Source organism: Camelus ferus, chromosome 2 (genome assembly GCF_009834535.1).
Source record: "Camelus ferus isolate YT-003-E chromosome 2, BCGSAC_Cfer_1.0, whole genome shotgun sequence".
NCBI lineage: Eukaryota > Metazoa > Chordata > Mammalia > Artiodactyla > Camelidae > Camelus > Camelus ferus.
Window position 1 is genome coordinate 100,273,877 of NC_045697.1, and position 20,906 is coordinate 100,294,782.

Below are 20,906 nucleotides of genomic sequence, written 5' to 3' on the forward strand. Positions count from 1 at the left end.
CATGGCTTCCACCTCTCTGAAGTCTCCAACAAATGACACCCTGCCTAATAACTTGGTGATTCCACTCTGTGCCCCAAATCCAAATTGGCTGCAGACACAAGAAGAGCCCAAACTGTCAAACTCTTTTTGCAAAAACAAAAACAAAAGAAAAAAAAAGTACGGTTGCTGAAATGCCAGTCTTTGCAATGGCATAGACAATGGTCATTCAGATGATGAAGATTCTAAAGTATGAGTTTATATCTTTGTGAGTTTGAAAAGAATGTCTAAGTTGAAATCATCCTAGTGGGACCTAAGTAGAAACTTGGGCACTTTCAATATCATCAGAGTGACCTATTTTCTTCCTCCCTCCCTCTCCCCCTCTCTCTCAAACACACACACACACACACACACACACACACACACACACACCCCTACACCTCTATACTCCAGACATTATTTATCTCCATCATGATTTGGCATCCAAATACTAATATGATGGTTGTGCACTGCCCTCGTTTTTATAATTCCAGCCCTGTACACCTATGGTACAGAAGTTAAATTTAGAGTCTCCTGAATTCTATAGAGTCTATACAACCCAACCACTAGGAATTTCTTTCTGGAGATTTGGAGATTTAAATGCCAGGATTAGAAACGGCAGTACCAAATCCATACCCATAAACACGGAAAGGCTTCTGGTCATGGTTTTGTGAATTAAAGGATTTCTCTAGATTGGACTATTTACCTAATATTGCGATTTGCTGTTGGGTGACTCTAGAGAAAACTCCCAAATTCAGGGCCAGACTGCTAACTGGATGGGACTTTTGACATCATCTAGTCCAAGTGCATCATAGCACATCAAATCCAACAGCTGCAGCCTTTTGACCTCTTAGCAACATCTGGCATCATGTGTCTCTTGACTGAAATTCCCTCATTTCTAGGTTTCCCCAGTTTTAGTTATCTTGGCTTTCTTCTAATCAAAAACACTCCTTTCCACTACCAACTCCCCAAATGCTGCACTGCTTGCCCTCTGTTCTGTGTGCTCACCTGACTCCTCCTTGGTGTGGGTCTCATCCACCCTCACAGATTCAACCCTCGGGATTACGTTAGTGGAGCCAACAGCTATGTGTCCAGCCTCCAGGATCTCAAGCACAACATGCCCAACCCTGAATCCACACTTTCCTTCCTTCCAAACCTCTTCTTCTTGTTGTTCTCTTTTAATGTCACTCATCCATTCACCCACCCCAAAATGTCATTTTTTTCAGTCCACCCTCTTTTTGACATCAGTTTCTGGAAATTGTTTCTGAAATCTGTATTGTTATCAGCTTCATAATTATCATTCTCTAAAACCAATTTCTCCTGCATACATTCCTCATTACAGCTAGGACAATGACTTTCTCAAATAGAGCTCTGACAATGTTTGCTTAAAAACCTATCAATCACTACCGGAAAATGCCCAACTTCCTTCACACCCTTCTCATCTCAAACAATTTTCTAGTCTCGTCTCACCATACGACCCATGTACTCATCACTCAGGCCCACTCGCCTTCTCTCAGGAACCAAATATATGGTCTCCTCTGTTTAAAGTACTCCCAACTTCTACTTTGTCCACAACTCTGATTACTTCAAAATGTCACAATGGAATATGTATATATTTATGCACACACAATGGAATACAGCTAGCCATAAAAAAGAATGAAATAATGCCATTTGCAGCAACATGGATGGACCTAGAGATTATCATACTAAGTGAAGTAAGTCAGATTGAGAAAAACAAATATCATGGAATATCATTTATATATGGACTCTAAAAAAATGAGACAAGTGAACTTATTTACAAAACAGAAACAGACTCACAGACATAGAAAACAAACATGGTTACCAAAGCGGAAGAGAGGGGGATAAATTAGGAGTTTGGTGTTAGCAGATATACACTACTATATATAAAGCAGATAAACAACAAGGTTCTAATGTATAGCACAGGAAACTATATTCAATATTTTGTAATAACCTGTAATGAAAAAGAATGTGAAAACAAACATATATGTATAACTGAGTCACTCTGCTTTACACAAGAAACTAACACAGCACTGTAAACCAGCTATACATCAATAAAAATAAAATACCACCTCCTCTATAAAGCCTTCTTCAAGTCTCCAGGCACACTTAACCACTCCCGGGGGTTCCTGTAGTACTTTGTTCACACTAACAATAGCACACATGGACTATACCCTTCTTGTCTGTTACATGGTAACCTGCTTTAGGGGGAAAAATAGTATCTTACTTTGTATAGCTAGGATTTAGTACACCCATCCACATAATGATATGACAGGCAAGCACAACGCCTGACTCACAGTAAAGTCTTGACAAATGTTAGTTTCCTTTTGCACATAATGATGCTCGGGTGACAATGATGCATGCAAGTGGTTGTGAAGTGTGCTACATCATCTGACCGTGGTCCCACGCCATATGGACTCCATGAAACGGGGATTTTACCTGTATGGTGTACTACCCTCTTTTCTATATGAGTAGAATTACCAAGAAAACTAGGGAAAAAAAATCAAACCATGTTAACTAGCTATTAATTCATCCATTCAGATGGGAGCTAGAAATATTTATTTTTTTTCTTTTGTTGAATTGTTAAAATGTCATTACACTGGACTGAAGCCCAGGTAGAAAGTTGGCCAGTTTTGTTTTGTCAGACCTCCTGGTTGTCTTCCGGCACATCCCAGCATGTCAACACCATCTTCTATTACCATCAGCAGGGTTCACACTGCGTTAACTTGCTCCAGCTCTCTCACCCCTTTCCTAATCTCTGAAGCTCTCCTCTCACAGGGATGTTGCTGCAGTTCCCTCTTTAGCCTATCATTCAGGGAGGAACACTGTGAAACACTCTCTCCAAATATAGCTCCCATCTCTGCTGTGCTCTTGGCTGGCACCCACTTCCAACCTGAGAAGTACATTTGCTTACACCTGTTGGGGTAGACCAGACTTTGTCGCTCCTCCAACTGGGTTCATTCTTACCTACATACCTTTGTTGGTACCAGTATGCTTTTATATTGTTTTCTTTACATATTTTTCTAGTTTAATACTGTATTCTATTTCAATAACATGATTTCAATAAATCCCATGTCTCTCCAGCTACACAGGGGTTCTTTGATTATGTACTGGAGGATTATCAACATTTGACAGTCATATTTAATAATAATTTCTTTAACACTTGCCCTGTGCCTGGTTCTACACTAAATGCTTTACATGCATTCTTATTAACTCAACAAACTTATAGCAACAAGATGATGAAGAATCTTGGGCTGAAAATGCCAGTAGCGCCATGATTGAGAATTCTGATTCAGAGGAAGTAGTCCTTCAATCTTGCACAGATAACATCCCTCCCAACCACACTCATCACCTGCCGTGTGTGTGGTCTCCAGCAAGGCACTGAACTCTTGGGGCTTCGTGATTTTCGCTGATAAAATGATTAACTCATACTTTTTATCAATAAGATAAAATAGACTTGATCTGTAAAATCTTTCCTTTCAAAAAAGTTCTGTTTTTATTTTGTGGTTAATTTTAAAACAAAATAACATCTTGGTAATTTTGATAATACAGAGAAAAACTAATGATAAATCCATTGGCCTCTAGGCAGACGTAAGCTCACATTGTGAGGCCCCTTTTGGCCTGCTTGTCTGGAGAGATTCGCACAGCTGGTAAAACAGTGTATGTATATGAAGAAAAAAGTTTTAAGGAATACTTACCAATAAGAACCTTACAAGTGAAGATACTACGATTTACATGAAAATAAGCAACAAAAGGGAACACTAAATACAGACGGATGACCGAGCCTGAGAAATCACAAACGCAATTAAAGAAAATCTTATTTAAAATCAAGGATGTAGCAATTTAATGAGCAAGCAAAACTGCTCTGGGATTATGGAAATCAGGCATCATCCAAGTCTAATTAAAATTCTGAACTATATACTATATATGTATATACACACATTCAAAAAAAAAATCCCCAAGACAGTAACAGAGTCATTCTTTGATTTTTGATCTTAAGATGTTTTTCAGGTAAATGGGATTTGATATTGGTTTGCAAATATTCCCATAGTAATTACGAATTTAGGCAAATCAAAATAGGGTAAATGTAAAGGAAAAGATTTATTTATAGAACTCAAAACAACATTTAGTGGTAGAAATTTGCATAGACCCTTTTACTTCAGTAACATTATAACAGGAGCCTAACTCAATTCTCTAAGAACATTAGCATTTTTAACTAATGGGGAACACATCCCTTTGAGAGCTATAACTGCTCTTTAAGCCAAAATATACAGACAGGACTATAGTAGAACCAAAGACATTACCATATCCACAGAGGGAAGGTCTGACTTGTGGATTAAACCCACAGCAGTTTGTACTTTATACGTCAGTAAGAAATATTTCTCAAGCAACAAAAGAATTGCATTGCTGTAAATACGCACTTTAAGAACAATAGCAAATTACTGTTACCTAATTTTTATGGGAAACAATGTTTCCAGACAAATTACCTTTAAAGAAGTTTCTTTTTGTTCCCCCTTCATAAAACAATACATTGAAGCATAAAAATTAGTACAAAGTCAAAGAAATTCTACATGCCTCTCAATATAACTAAAACGTATACAGATCTGAACTGAAATACCAGCTTTACTTTTTTGTTCATCTGTGACTCTGGGCAAGTTTCCAACTCCCGGGGTGTGTGAAAGGAGTGAAGTGAGAGAGACACCCAGTGCAGTGCCCGGAGCCGTGTGTCTTCAGAACGCGTGCTGATTCTCTTCCTTCTAATATTTATTCAACCCAGCAAAGGTTCGCTGAGCTCCTCTAATGAATGAGGTGATGAATTTAACATAGAAAGCCTAGAACCAGAAGAATTGGTTTACAGAAAGGATGTCTTAGCTTATTCAAAAAAGGAGAGCATTTTCCTCAGTGGTCTACCCTGGGAAGAAAAGGCAGGGCTCAGTGACTGTTCAGAACGGCCCGTGTGCCCCTCACACAGTGGCTGCTGACAGACTCCCCAGCTACCACCCCGTCATCTCCCTTGAAACTCTTTTGTCAGAGCTCCACAGGCCCAGGTCCCTGGGGACCTGGTGTCAGGACTGCTGTCTGACCCTAAGCTCATGAATACCAAGGCACAGTCTGGGTCTGTCCATCACTGAGTAGCCAGACACCACGACACCGGCAGGTGGAGAGGGTCAGGTCCCAACCACTAGCATTTGAACCCTGCTGCTCTGTGACCTTAGTACTGGGACAGGAAAGTTTAGGATGATCCCAGTTTCCTCAGATCTCAGGTTGTTCTTGGCCTGCAGCATGTGAGATAACAGCAAACACAGTACACTGATGGGTGGCTTGCTACTTGGTGCTGAGGTAATCATACTTAAACTGCCTGCTAGCCACGGAAGGGCAGTGTCTGCTTCGCCAGAAATGCCCATTCCTCTGAAACAGATGGATGGAATCTGGGCTGAAACTCACCCAGAAGCACAGGACAGTGGAATCAATGCTCCAGGACAATGACTGGAACCATGCCCCCCCACCCCACCCCACCCCGGAGAGTGTGTCAACCTTCGGGACAACACATCGCTTAGCAACATGGTGCTTACCAAATAGGCCTGAATAATGGCCTATTTCAGAACTACTGTTCCTTTAAAAAAAAATGCCCTATTTCAAGTACCAAAATCAATCAAGGGCCAAAGTGTAAGCTGTTTTTCTGTTTTCTTATTTAAATTATTCTGGCGGTAAATGTGATAAACTGCAAACAGGAAACACAGCAGAATATATTTGCATGAGTCAATGAACCACAATTATTTTAACGCAACAGTGACAGCATGCCCTGTTCCAATATCTTAACCTACTCACAAATTTCCCTTTAATGTCAAAATATCACTTCTTCTGGCATGCACAAACTGTACTGTAGTGATTATGGGCCACCTTTTCAAAGGCTAAATATAAAACTAGCAAGCAGGCTCATGGTTGTGCTATGGTTCAAAATGAATTCTAATTAGCTTCACTGAAGAAAATGGCTTTTTCTCTTCTTACGTACAACGTAATGTATTTTTCACATGATGACTAAGTTAATGAAACACAGTCTTTTTATGAGTAATAAGCTAAGATATACTTAATATAGTATCTCAGTAGAAAAGCACGTTGATTACTTTCAGACAGCAGCAAGCCAAATCACAAGAGTCACTTAGTTTTACCAAAGAGAATAAGACTTCCTAATTTAGAAGACTCGAGTTTTAATTAGATGAATGGCTTTTCAAGACGGTGACAAAGGTCAAGAGGATAAAAGAGACTAATGACTTTTTAATCCGCAGACCTTGGATTGTAATAATGCATCACTTTGTGCTTTTTTTCTGAGCACGGCTCTGTGAGACGGACACAGACCTCCCCTGCACAGGTTTAGTGTTCACAAGGCGAGCCTCACGGGTGCTGATTATCTCCTTTGAACACTTGGTCTAAATGCCAGGTACCTTCCACCAGGTGGATGGCATCAAGATGGCCATGAGGAAGCAGAGCGATTAGCTAATCTTACTACAGACAGGGAATCATTCAAGATGCCGGTGGCAGATCCCAACTTGAGGGGCTGGGCTCACACAACAGCTTCCCTCAGGAAGCTCGGTGTAGCAGGAGAGACAGCCAGGTAAGGAATTCCTCTCAATGAAGTTTTTAATTCCTCAAGTTAAATCTTGCCTTCAACATAAGGCAAATAAAGAGTAGGGAATTCAAAGTTGTTACTTCATCCCATACGTGAGCAATGCACCTGAGAACTGTGGATGGGTTCGTGGTCTACCATTTACTTATCCACCCATATTCTCAATAAATATTTACTGGACACCTTTTACTTGCCAGGCTCTGGGAATATAGCCGTTGACAAGACAAGAACCTTGCTTGCCCTTGTGCAGCTTATATTTTATAGGGGTGACAGACAGTCATCAAGTAAAAGAATGAAAGAAATAATATAACAATTTCAAATAGTGAAAGAGCTATGAAAAAAAAGAAGGGAGAACAAGGGAAGAGAAAATGGGCAGCAGATGAAGTTTTTTAACAAGGCCAGAAAAACTCAGAGGAAAGGGCAACTAAGCAGATCAGGAATACTATGGAGGGGTGAGCCAGGTAAATATCACAGGAAACCAGCAAAAACTGACGCTGGTGACGGGTAACTCTCCCTGCTCACGTGAGTAATAAAACTCCATGATTTTTTTTATTGAAGTATATTTTATTTACAATGTTGTGTTAGTTTCTGGTGTGCAGCATAGTGATTCAGTTATACATATACATATATATTCTTTTTCATATTCTTTTGCATCATAGGTTATTACAAGATATTGAATGTTTCCTGTGCTATACAGTAGGACCTTATTGTTTATCTATTTTATATATGGTAGTGTGTATCTGCTAATCCAAAACTCTTAGTTTATCCCCCTACTCCCCCCCAACCTGTAATCTTAAATGTGTTGTCTACATCTGTGTCTTTCTGTTCTGTAATTACTCTTTGCCGGAAGATATTTCCCTCAGCGTACAGGGGGCAAAAGAGCATACCGAATCTTAAAAAAAAAAAGGTGGTTCAATAAAAGAGAAATAAATGCCTACCCAGATATTCTGGTTTGGGAGTCATTTTCACATACTGCAGAAGCATAAAGAGATGTCTGCTGTGTGAACAGTAATTCTATCCAAAAAACTGGGGGGAAAAGCGTGCCACAGCCCTGAGGTAGCAGCAGGTTGGGCGTATCTGAGGACTGGCGAGGAGACAAGAGGGATGGAGAGCGGTGAGAAGAAGCTGTTTGGGAAAAAATGTGGACAAGAGGCAGGGACCAAATCAGGTCAGACCCAGGGGGTGATAGCAAGAATCCTGACTCAGTTCCGAGCATGATACGAAGGCCCTGGAGGATTTAAGCAGGGGAGTAATGTCCTTTGATTTTTCAAAAGTTCCTTCTGTCTGCTGTCTGGGGAACAGGTTGCAGGGCGGGCATGGGAGCTGGTCACCAGCAGGAGGTGACAGCAGCCATCCAGGCTGAGAAGATGATGGCTGGGCTATTATCAGTGGGTGATAATAAAGGTGATAAGATGTCATCCGGTTCTGAATCGTGTTTCTCTTGACCATAATTAGAGGTAACATGTATTCAACATTCAGAGCTGCCCCTTTGCCGCAGTCTGGAGTGTAAGAGTTCACAGCAGCTCTGATGGGGCCACGTGAGGCTCGTTTCACAGGTGAAGGCTTGGGTTAACTGCTGGGTCCTGGAGCTTCCAGGCCCTCTCCGCCCAGCAGGACCCAAGTCTTGGAGGCTCCTTCACCACTGTAGTCACATTGTAGAATGGTGGAGTCTCACTCTCCTTACTGAATGACTTCAAACTCCTATCTCTAGCCTGATGTTGCCTTATGTCTCCCTGGCAAGTGACTCTACCAGTGTTCAGACCCAGGTCAATTGTGTACCAGAATCATCTTGTCCACCACCACCCTATACTGCCCCCCAAACTGGGTAATGACCACCATGATGAGCAAAATGGGGTCCTCCCTACTTGATAAAACTATCATGGGATTGCTACCTCTTATGCCAGAGGTCTGCAGTTGAGATAACGAACATTTAGCACATCAGTGAAATTCTGCCCAACTCAGTCAAAATGTCTAATCATTTCTGACTCATTATTGTACTCCTTGACTATTTTCCAGAAGTTTGCATGCTTTCCTCCACTTGCAGTGTTTGCCATTTGTTTGTCTTCTCACTAGTTTCCAAAGTCTGGTGCTTCTCAGTGAGTCACTCCTAATTTGTGTCCTGAGGTACTACTTAACTGTACAGACCATCGTTTTCATCATTACAATTAATAAATTTAAAAGTCATTTTTTTTCATGTAGGATTTTGACATCATCAAAGGAAAAAACACTATTTCTTTCAGTAATTAATAAAGAACAGTGGGATGGCACAGCAGAGGAAGACTTAAGACTCACCCCATGTGGTGGCTGTCAACCCCGGCCGCACATCAGAATCATGTGGAGAGTCCCGTCCCTCCACCACACACATTACATCAGAATCTCTAAGGGTGGGACCTGGGCATCTGACATCTTTCAACTCCCGGGGCTTTTCTAATGGGCGGCCAGGACGGAGAATCACTGATCGAAACTAAGTTCCCCTCCAGGAACCTCCTGCTCATCATTTTCAAGTGAAAGAAAATGAGCCCCAGAGAGGGGAAGTGACTTACCAACGGTAAAGCCAATTTGAGGCAGACTCACAAATGAAACCCAAGTTTCCTAATTCCCTGTTCAATGTGCACTTACTGTCCCCAAGACACAAACGACTGTCAGGGAAACAATGGGGGTTTCACCAGCTGTGAGCCTGGTGATTCTGTCACTGAGGCTTTATTCCCCTTTTGATTCTCCATCTTCAGTGTCTTGCCCCGGCTGCCAAACTAGTCTAGCTTGGAGCAAAGGGATGCAGAAAGCCAGTCCTAGGTCCCCACAGCAGCACCATCGGCTGAAAGATGCTCTCTGTTCCTCACAGGAGAGCTAGGGGGAGGGGATAGCTCATGTGGTAGAGTGCATGCTTAGCATGCACGAGGTCCTGGGTTCAATCCCCAGTACCTCCTCCAAAAAACAAATAAATAAGTAAACCTAATTACCTCCCCGCTAAAAAAGAAAAAGCAAGCAAAGGAGAGCCAAACTAGGGAGTGACATATATCGGGGTGACATCACTAAATGGACTTCTAAAAAAAAAATCTGCTCTACAGCTTCACGTGAATAGCCTTTGACTTACTAGTGCCATACTCAGGAACTTGATCTGGGAAAGGAATCATGGATATGCACCCATTTTTCGTACATAAGGGTGTTTATAGCAGTACTGTTTATGTAGGGGAAAAGTGGAATCATACAAACATCAAGGATGTTTCAACATGTGCCTATAAATTTAAGAAAGCTACAAAAACCTATGTAATACATTCCCAGTCTGGTAAAAGTAAACATGTATCCGCAGAATGAAAAAAAAAATACAAGAGTTGAGTGAGTGAGTGAGTGAGTTGTTGATGGTTATCTTCCTCTCCTTTTAAATATTTAGTATTTTCAAAATTTTTTCTGAGGCATATGTCTTTCATTTTAAAACATACACACATACACACACACACATATATATATTAAAACTGTGGGACAATAAACATATGGGTAAAATTGTGTTTGGTCACAATTCTTTTTGATACCCTGTGTCCTCCTGTTTGTCATGAGTATGTCTTTTTTCTCCTGAGATGAAGGGTGTGAACCAGGCACCCACTTCATGCCACATCCTACAGGATGACTCAATTACCTTAATGGGAGACTCAAATTAGAAGCTCCCTGACATCATTTACATAAGTCAAAAGCTAAGAACAAATTTTTTAGTGTCATGGAATATTTTTTCATGAAATCAGAGGCTAACATATTAACATAATCCATCTTTCCAGCCTTATTTAACAGATCTTAACAAGATATGCTGAGCACTTCCCATGCAACAGGGACCAATCTAGGCTTTGGGAACTTTACTATGAACAAAAAATGTCTAAAAGCACTGCTTCTTGTGGTGCTTACATTCTGGTGGGAGGAGACACACTAAGCTTGAGTGAAATGAAGCAGTTAGAGGGGCAGGGTGTGCTGGGGATGGGAAGGGGGAGGGGTGCTGCTATTCCAAAGAGAGTAACTAGGGAGTGCCTCAGTGATGAAGTCACAGAGAGGGGACCCTGGAGAGGCAGCCAGTCTGGGGGTATCTGGAGGAAGAACATTCCAGGTGCCTTGAGAAATAAAGGAGAAAACGACTTTTCTCTTCCACTATTTTTGGGTCATTTGGAATGCAGCATAGTAGGTTTTTGGCTACAGAAGGACCCCATGAATAACTTCTTTGGAAAGTTAGGACTGGGAAAAATAAATATTTATGGAAAAAAGGTATCTGTATATGTACATAGACAATACCTCTGAAAAACTTCAAATCTTTGCCTTTTCAGTAGTTCTTATGTGGACTGTGTGTGTAAAAAAAAACATTTATGATGGAGAGACACCAGGTTGAACTGGTTAAGAAAGCAAACATTTCCTGGATCTTACCTAATATACATGCTCATTATATATCTTTGCCTGGAAAGAATATGTCATATATTTAATGCAAAAACACTTTTAACTTAAAAAAAAATCTCTATTATGAAATATATGTTCATAGATTGAATATGGAAAAGCCTAACAATCCAATACATAGTCTTTAATTTTATGACAAGTGATGCTTATTTCTACTGGAAAAGATTTTCTAAATACCAGTATAATTATCGACTAGACAAGATTTTTTAAATGATGCTTGTAGAAATCAATTTATAACCAATGCTTTTGAGGCAGTAAAAGAAATTTAATTTTCCTCTCATACAGGAAAAATAAAAGAATAGATGTAAAGCATACTTATTCTACCATAAGTGAAACTGCCAAAGTTTAAAATAAAAGATTATAGTATACCTATAGACAAGATTTCCACTGAATAGAACCACCATAATTGCAGCTTAGTAGACAATCACTCAAGGCTACCTTATTTTTCTGGGTTTTTATATTACCAACAAAATCCTCAACACCTGAGATAAAACGGAACTCAAATTCTATTCATATTAATTCAAATTTAGCAACTCTCAATTTACATTCAAGCACAAAGAATTCCAGCATCACTTCACTCACTCAGTAGGAAGTAAAGGTCCTTCTTTGAGTATGTACAAGATGAAGAATCTCTTCAGGGGATAAACTGAAGACTTTCAGGGACAATCAAAGTATTAAGTTCTTCATATACCAAGTTTTATGTCCAAAAATGCAACAATACTGGTGAAGGTCTTCCTTTTTAAAAGTAGAGACTGGTTTCCAAACAAATTAACATTACAACAAGCATAATCAGTCCTTTCTGAAAAACTAAAAGAACAGTTATAAAGCCTTAGGTTCTTTCTGAACTTTCCTATATTTCATGGTCATAAAACTCCTTCCTTTCTGAGAAGCCAGGGGATTTTTAAGAACAAAGGCATCAGGAGAGATGAGGATGGAATTCTTACTAAAGATTAGAAGATAAAAGGTAAGATTCCTTCCAAATCCCCAGCTATGTATTTCTACAACCTGAAATGAGTGAACAAACCATACAGTTTCTTGAAATGCCCAGACAATATTAAGTTACACTGCCAATAATGTTATTTAAGATTGATGCTGAATTATGGCTTTTAATAACAGACTCTGGAATTCCTGGCTTATTGGATATCTGTCTGCCAGTAGAGAGACAGGTGAAAAGATACAGTTTAGTGCCCAATAAATAAATAAATACTAAGTGGGGTCAGTGAGACTGTTTTGGCCTGGGAAATTAAGACCAAGCACAAATAATAACTTGTCTATATGCATCTTCAGAGAAAAATGAAAGGTAAACTGAGGCCATTAAGAATATATATATGTTTGTGTATAACTGAAAAATTGTGCTCTACACTGGAATTTAACATAACATTGTAAAACAATTATAAATCAATAAAAAATGTTAAAAAAAAAAGAAATGTTACTTGTAAATGCTGGAGAGGATGTAGAGAAAAGGGAACCCTTCTACACTACTGGTGGAAGTGTAATTTGGAGCAGCCATTATGGAAAACAGTATGGAGATTCATTGAAAAACTAAAAATAGAGTTATCATATGATCTAGCAAGCCCACTCCTGGGCATGCATCTAGATAAAACTCTAATTCAAAAAGCTACATGCACCCCAATGTTCACAGCAGCACTATTTACAATAGCCAAGACATGAAAGCAACTTAAATATCCATCAACAGATGACTGGATAAAGAAGTTGTGGTATATTTATACAATGGAATATTAGTCAGCCACAAAAAGACTGAAATAATGCCATGTGCAGCAACATGGATGGACCTAAAGATTATTACACTAAGTGAAGTGAATGAGACAGAGAAAGACAAATATCACATGATATCACTTATCTTTAAAAATAACACAAATGAATTTATTTACAAAACAGAAAGAGTCATAGACATAGAAAACAAACTTATGGTTACCAAAGGGGGAAGTGTGGGGAGGGATAAATTAGGAGTTTGGAATTAGTAGACACAAACTACTAAATATAAACTAGATAAACAACACGGTCCTATGGTATAGCACAAGGAACTATATTCAATACCTTGTAATAAACTATAACAAAAAAGAATAGGAAAAGGAATATACAGTTATATATGTATGTATGACTGAATCACTATGCTGTACACCAGAAACTAACACAACATTGCAAATCAACTAGACTTCAATCAAAAAAGAAGAGAAATATTTTTTAAATATCTAAATGACAGAGACTCCTAGGCTCTCAGGCTTGGGAAGGCCCTTCAGTCATCACCACTTGCAACTCTGTGCATCAGTCCTGTGTTAGGTTTCCACCTGAAGCAAGAGAAAGTTTCACCTCCCGAGAAAACCTCTTCCATTTCTCAACAGTTCTATCTTTATGAATTCCTTCTCTTGCCTAAATCAAGTCTGCTTTCCATAACTTCTCCTCACTAACCCTAGTCTGACTCCATAGAGCTGAGTTTCCAAATACATAAGCCTCAGGGTGGAGGCAGGGGGCACGTGGGAGTCGAGCAAGCCTCGAGAGCCAGGCCATAAGTAGTGACGGGGCCCCGGGCCACATAACGGGCACATTGCTCATCTAAACGCCCAGCCCCTGTTTGGCAGGAACACAGGCCCCGCTCGTCAGATTTTCTGATGAGAAATGAGAAATTTGAATTTAAGTAAAAATATCCTGCCTTTTGAATATGTAGGGAATAAACTGCAGAGTTTAAATAGCTCTTAGGGCTCAACTAATCCAAACCTCTCATTTTATAAGTGAGAAAACTGAGGCCCAGAATAGAAAGTGACGGACCAAAGCCAGATGGTTAATCAGAGGTCGGTCTGGAGGAGGACAGCCCCGAACACAAGGTCCCATTTCTCCTATCACAAAAATGCAGTCTGCGAGCCAATGTGCATTCGGCGGATAGACATGTTGAAGTATTTTGAAATCGGCATCAGCTTCACATCACTTCCCGTATCCACCATCAAGTCATCACCGTCCACATCTAGTTTTGACAGTCTCCTGTCAAGTTGAGCAGGTAAGGGCAGCAGCAGCTACAAGCACAGACTCAGGAGACAGACCGCCCGGTTGGCAAGCCCGGCCCCACCACTTACCACCTGCATGACCGCGGCAACTCCCGTCTAGGCCTTGGTTTCCTCCTCGGGTGAACAGAGCTAATAACAGTACCTATTTCTCAGTGTTGCTGTGAGAATTAAATGCACTGATAATACACATAAAGTACTCACAACATGCGTGACACAGAGTTAGCACCACTCAGGCAATCTTATTACCACCCAAAGAGAGGGTGATGACTCTGCTGAGAGTTAAAGTAAACATATTACTTAAGGAAAATGTAAAACAAAACTGCACATACATGTTCTGAAAAATACAAGTCTTGCAAAAAAAATACATATATATATTTAGCAGCTAATTTCTTCACAGAGACTAAAGCAAAGGTAGACTTCAGCAGTTCAAGTAAATGTAACATGAACCTATGAATTAAAATCTCAGCATCCACTTGCACAGGAAAGAGCCTCAGAACACCTCCTACGTTTTCCCCTCCGACCTTGGAGAAGTTCTAGAACATATGAGCTACACCCCACCCAGGGCTCCTCCTCGCCACAGGCTGGGCTTGTTTTCTGGTTGGTGACTGTGACATCTCTTTCCTTCCCCCATCTTACTCCCAACAGTACTGTTAGAACCCAGTCTCTCAAAAGTTCTTCCAAGACAGATGTTTAGTTTCCTCCTTTCCCTTTAACTATGTCCTAGCCATAGAAAAAAGACAGCAAACACACTCTTCAAAAGAAGAAAAAAGAAAATGCATCAGTTATTTCTTTAGCATCACAACTGAGACACTTACCACCACCATACACTTACAGATCTACGTGTTTATCATACAACTAAAAATAAACAATATATAGATAACTCTTATATTGCTCTGATAAGATTTCAGCTTAAGCCAAGAGAAAGCACAAATGTAACAGGAGAATCCTCGAATGTTCACCGACCATCGGAGAGAGCTGGGACACCCTGTCTCTAAATCACAGAAGCAACAAGCAGAAATTGGCATGGTGGCGCTGGCCTTTAAAGCAGGAGAGGATAAACAGCTCTTTCCTCAGGCTGCCAGGGCCTCAGGGAGCCCTGGGGGTCTGGTGATCCACGCTGTGGCTCCTGTGTGTCACTGTGCACAAGGCTTACAAAGATTAGTGTGTACTGACAGCTATGTTCCAACTACAATCATAAGCACATACATGGATCAACTCATTTGATGCCCATAACAACCAGCTGAGGTTCCCCCATTTCACAAATGGGGAAACTGAAGTTCTGAGAGGCTGAGTAACTTGCTCACAGATCCGCAGCGAAAAAGTAACAGAGCCAGGACACACATGCAAGTGGTTGGCTAGAGGCTACGATCCTGATTTACCACTTCTCCAAACTGCCTCTAAAAGTAACCATTAGTTATCAGAGAAATGCACACGAAAACCTGAAAGCCACAATGAATACACCACTTCACAACCTCATGGCCAGAATCCAGGGTAGATGACAATGAGTGCTGATGAGCATGTGGAGAAATCGGAGCCCCCATACGCTACTGGAGGGAATGTGAAATGATGTGTTTCTTTGGAAAACAATCTTGTAGTTACCCAACAATTTAGGCCACAGCATTGCCATATGACCCAGAAATTTCACTCCTGGATATATAACCAAGATAAATGTCAGCACACAAACTTGTCCATGAATGTTCACAGTTGCAGTATCCACAATAACCAAAAAGTGAAAAGAACCTAAGTGTCCATTAATTGATGAAATTAAAAATGTGGTAAATACATACAATGAAATTCTATTTGGCAACAAAAAGGAATGCAGTATTGATATCCACTACAGCACTGATGAATCTTGAAAACATTATGCCAAGGGAAAGAGGCCAGTCACAGAAAAACACATATTACTGGATTCCATTCATATGAAATGTCCAGAACAGGCAAATACAGAGAGACAGAAAGTAGATTAGTGGTTCATTAGGGCTGGGAAGTAAACTGCTAATGGACACTGGGTTTCTTTTTGCAATCAGTGGTGAGGGTCCTACATCTCTGTCAGTACACTGAACGCTGTTAAACTGTATACTTTAAATGAGTGAATTGTATGATACATGAACTCTCCAATAAGGCTGTCGTACTTTTTAAGAGATTTTAAAAACTGGTTACAAACTAAAACTACTAGTCTATCCCAGGAGATTCTGTGTATTTGTGAATGAGAAAGCACAATTGCAGAAGTGTCAGAAGCCCAAAATCATATGCATGGAAAAAAAAATTGGAAAGAAAGTCTACATGGAGAGATAAATTAGGAGTCCGGGATTAGCAGATACAAACTACTGAGTATAAAAAAACAACAAGGACCTATTGTATAGCGCATGGAACTATATTCAATATCTTGTAATAACTATATATATAATATTTGTAATGCAAAAGAATCTGAAAAAAATATATATGTACATATATATATATTTATATAGTTGATTCTCTCTGCTGTACACCAGAAACTAACATAACATTGTAATCAACTATACTTCAATAAAACTTTTTTAAAAGAAGGGATATATTAAAGGGGAAATGATTGCTATTTAACTGAATTTCAAGACAGTGGATGTGTTGGGGTTACATCACCCCAAATGCATAGATATTACATGGTGGATTGCACAACTCTAAATTCAGACTTTCTCCTCATCTGAAAGCTATCAGTTCTGAAAATAAAGGATCTAGAGGAGAAGTGAGATTTTTTTTAAAAAAATGCAAATGCTGACGTAAACTTTTTGGAGACTCTGAGCTAAACAGTTCAAAATGTAAGGCTCCTCTCATATATTGCATGCCATGTTGACAAAATGAGAATATTTGATTAGCATCTAAAATGTACACTGGACATTTCCTAAGATAAATTTGAGTCAGACTTCTAAATTCGACTGGAAAAAGTAAAGTCTTCAAGTACTGGAGCTAAGTGTAAGACACTGACAGCCAGGCTAGTGCTGGCACAGTTTCACATTCAGGCAGAAGTCCTAAGTGAGACGTTTGTCACACTACAGGGTCATGTATCTCCTTATAATGAGATTTTAGCAGAAATCAATGCAATCTCTGACTAAAGTGAAGCCAGTCTCCTAATGTGCAGCCTGTCAAATGAGAATATGGAAGCTTCATGGCTACTAGCAGACAGAACATTAACACATTTTTGGAAACAGAACAATTAGATAGTAGAGAATTTCCTTGACGTTGTTTAGTCTAATTTTTGAATTATTAATAAGCCCTTTCTTGATTCCCACTCTGTCTTAGTCAAGTATCATTTCTGTGGAAAATCAGCTTACTGCTTTCTGTAAAAAACAGGCAAGCCATTAATTGATCCAACGTGTTGGCAGTTCTGGAGAATCTTTTTAGACACGAATAAACGATGCCTCTTGTATTCAAAGCCACAAGTTTAGGATTTCATGCTTATGCACAAAGAAACATTTAAAGGATCTGCAAAGTCAGCTAACGATTTTGGAATTTAAAGAACAACAACAATAACAACCAAAAAAACCCCTCCTTCACACTCCCTTTGAGGTTTAGACATTAAATGCTTTTAAAGATACTTTACATGACTTAAAGTGCCCTTCCATAGTCCTCCAAATTCTTGAGTATCATAAAGTTTAAGTAGTGCTCCTAGTCTATGACTCAAGGTCAGAGTGCAATCTTTTCTCCTACAAGACTGTTGAGCTCAAGAAAGTATATCAAATGTTCTCAATGCTCTACCCTAACTTTTCTAAGGAGTTAACTGCCTCTCCTCCTCTTCTTTAATGAATGCACTGTCTTATTTTTGGCCTGCGTGTTTGAAGCATTGAACTTTCCCCAGCCCACCTGTTTGTGTTAGGCTGGACAAGTTCCATGTCTAAAACCGCAAACCAACTAACTGTATATTTCCTTAATAGGTGACATGAGCTCTCAGAATGAAAACTTGTCCCCAAAGAATGCACCCCCACCCCATGTGGCCAAAACTGGGTACTCCATTTCAGTAGCATAACTGTTTATTAAAATCTGGCTTTTAAAGAAAATCAAGCCTTTGATTAGGTGACTCCAGTTGGAAAATGTATCTGTCGCTTCTATTCCCTTCTTTCCCTCTGGATGCCACACCCTCAACCCAGCAACCCCTGTGGGAAGGAGGGCTAGATAGGTTCTCCAGTGCACAGAAACAAGAAGCGACCCTGGACTCGAGGGGGCAAGGCTGCTAAAACGAGATGCTTATGCTGACAAGCCTGGAGAGGACTTTGTTGTTGTTCCTACCACGGAGGCACTGTTACATCAGGCACACGGGTAATCAGCGAGTTTTAGGGCAGTTGTGTGTTTCTAGTCCTGACACACTGAGATTATCAAGAAAAGCTTATTCTTTCTATCCTGTAATCTCATTCTTGCCATTAAGAAAACCTTCAGCATATTTAACCTCCCAAGCAGGCAAAGGAGAACGCGATACTAGAAAAGTAGGCATAACTTTATGGCCACCATGCTCTTGTCGGCTTGTTGAGGATTGTTATTATTTACCATCGTGCCCGCCCGTTAGCTTCTCCGGATGACAACTTGGCAGAGCACAGGATTTTCAGTATTATTTGTGACGTGCGTCAACCCAGCGGGTGGCCGGAGGAGGGGGCGGGAGGACTCTTAATCTCCCACGAAGAGCTGAAACCCAACTTGAGCAAGTTGGTGGTGGTGAGCGCCAGCACTAGTAACCCTACCCACCTCCTGATTACACAAACGCCGGCATCAGGACTATACCGGATGCACACACCCAAGTGCAGAGCTGAGTTATCAGATCTACGGGTTCCAAACAGGTGCGGGGTCGGTCACTAGCGGAGAAGAACATCCGAGCCCTGGCCCCCAAACCCCACCTTCCAGATCCTCCTCGGAAAAGTTAGCCCACCTCGGGCAACCTTCGTCCAAGTGGCGCTAGGCTAATCGGAACACACTCCCTGGTTCCCCCAAAAGCAGTCGGTCTTTGGAAGCCCCACGAAGTGACGTATAGAAAACTTAGGTCCAGGGCACAGAGAAGCGTCTTTCGCAAAGCACAGACCTCCCAGAAAGGAGCTAAGAGGCAGGCGCTGGATCCTTCTCGGTGCCTCCATCCTCGCCGGCTCCCCTTACCCCGCCCCGCGCCCGCCGGGGCCGCTTACCTGCGTGGGGCATGGTGATGGTCTCGTTGGTGTTGGAGCCCACGTTGAAGATGACCACGGCGGAGGCGTTCTGCAGGAACGCGTTCCGGATCTTATCTCTGTACGTGCAGTTGCCCTTGGGGATGAGGGCTATCCAGTTCTTGCCGTGGGCTGGGGCGGCGAACTTGGTGTTGGGGTCGCAGGCCAGGCGGTCGTGGGCCGAGCTGGCCATGACCACCTCCCCGCGGGCGTCCTGCTTGGGCGAGTGCTCCCCGTAGCGCCCGCACTCGGTCTTCTCCGTGTGCAGCTCGGCTGTGGTGCCGCCGCCGCCGCCGCCGCCGCCCGCCGCCCCGGCCCCGGGGTCCGGCGCGGGCTCGGCGTAGGTGATGTTCACGAAGGCGGTGTACCATTCCTCCTTCTCGGCCACGGTGAAGTCCAGGCAGAGCAGATGCACGAAACAAAAGGAAAGCAGCCATGTTGAGAGAGCCAGGCTGCGGCACGCTTGGATGAGAGACATTGCCATCTTTCTCCGCCGGGGCCCCCTCCCCGCCCCCCGCGCGCTCCCCCCGCGCCGTCCCTCCTCCCCAGCCCCGGCCAACCCCGGGCCGGCCGCCTCTCCTCCTCCTTCTGCTCCTGCTCACTCCCGGGCCCAAGGGGACGCGGCCGGGACGCGCAGCCGCCGCGGGGACCGGATTCCGAGCGAGCGGATGGCGCCGGCCCCCTTCCCTCTCAGCCGGAGCGCGGCAGTTGCATCTCGCTTCGCGGGCGCCGGAGGGGTGCGGGCGGAGGGGGCGCTTCGGGATTGCGGTGGAGTCCAGAGGCCAAGCGTCCTGCTCCTTTGCCGGGCTTCTCCTTCTCTCATAGGGGTGGCAGGGGGCCCGGGAGCTTGCGGGGTGGCGTCCGGGCGCCCTGCAGCCCCGGCGGGGGCGGGCGCGGCTGCTCGAAGCCCGGAGTGCTGCTGAGGTGTCCGGGCCACCGTCGCCGAGCGCTCGGGCGAGCGGCTCCGGCTGCGGGCGCGGCGGCCGCCACTGCTGCGCCCCGGTTCCCTCCGGCTGCGGGCGCTCGGGTCCTCGCCGCGCCGCCGGCTGCGCCCGCCACACACTTGCCGCGGGAGGGCCCGGCTCGGGGTAGCCGGAGCAAGCGGGCAGAGAAGACTACGCGGTCTGTGCGTGTGTGTGTCTGTATATGTTTGTGTGTGTATCTAATGTGTGCATGCAAGGAGGAGCCTAGTGTGATGTCAAAGATTCTGGGCTTCGCTTGCCACGCTCCCTCCCACGGTTTCTCTTTACGGGCAGCAGCGACCCCTGCCGGGTCTCATTTTCAACCCAGTCTGAGACTTGGTCCAGTTGGAGGCAAAAGGGGAAGCGATCCCTTGACCCATGAGGAGAGGAACAACTTCCTGCGTCTTAAATGTAGAGAAATGTGTGTGTGTGTGTCTCGCAAACAACACTACCACTTGCAGGAGGAACTGCAGTGAACCCCCTAATTATCCATCCTACGGCCAACAGGGTAAGGCTAGTTGTTAGCGACGTCCTTCCAACACCACGCCTGGAATTCCTAGGGCAGTGACTATCAAACTTCAGTGAACATCAGCATCACTTGAGGGTTGTTCAAACTCAGACTGCTGGGTCCTGCCGCAGTTTCTCATTCAGTACATGAGAATATGCTTTTCTAGCAAGT

The 20,906-nt window shown here is 42.5% G+C and overlaps 1 protein-coding gene across 1 annotated transcript in view; it reads right to left on the reverse strand.

Annotated features, from left to right (window-relative positions):
• Positions 1–20,433, reverse strand: part of RNF150 (ring finger protein 150) — a 225,570-nt gene extending 205,137 nt beyond the window's left edge. Inside the window, exon 1 of the mRNA XM_032463956.1 lies at positions 19,248–20,433. Within this exon, the coding sequence (XP_032319847.1) occupies positions 19,248–19,749 (502 nt within the window). The 5' untranslated portion in view covers positions 19,750–20,433. The remainder of the gene's footprint in view (positions 1–19,247) is intronic.
• Positions 20,434–20,906: the final 473 nt, after the last annotated feature.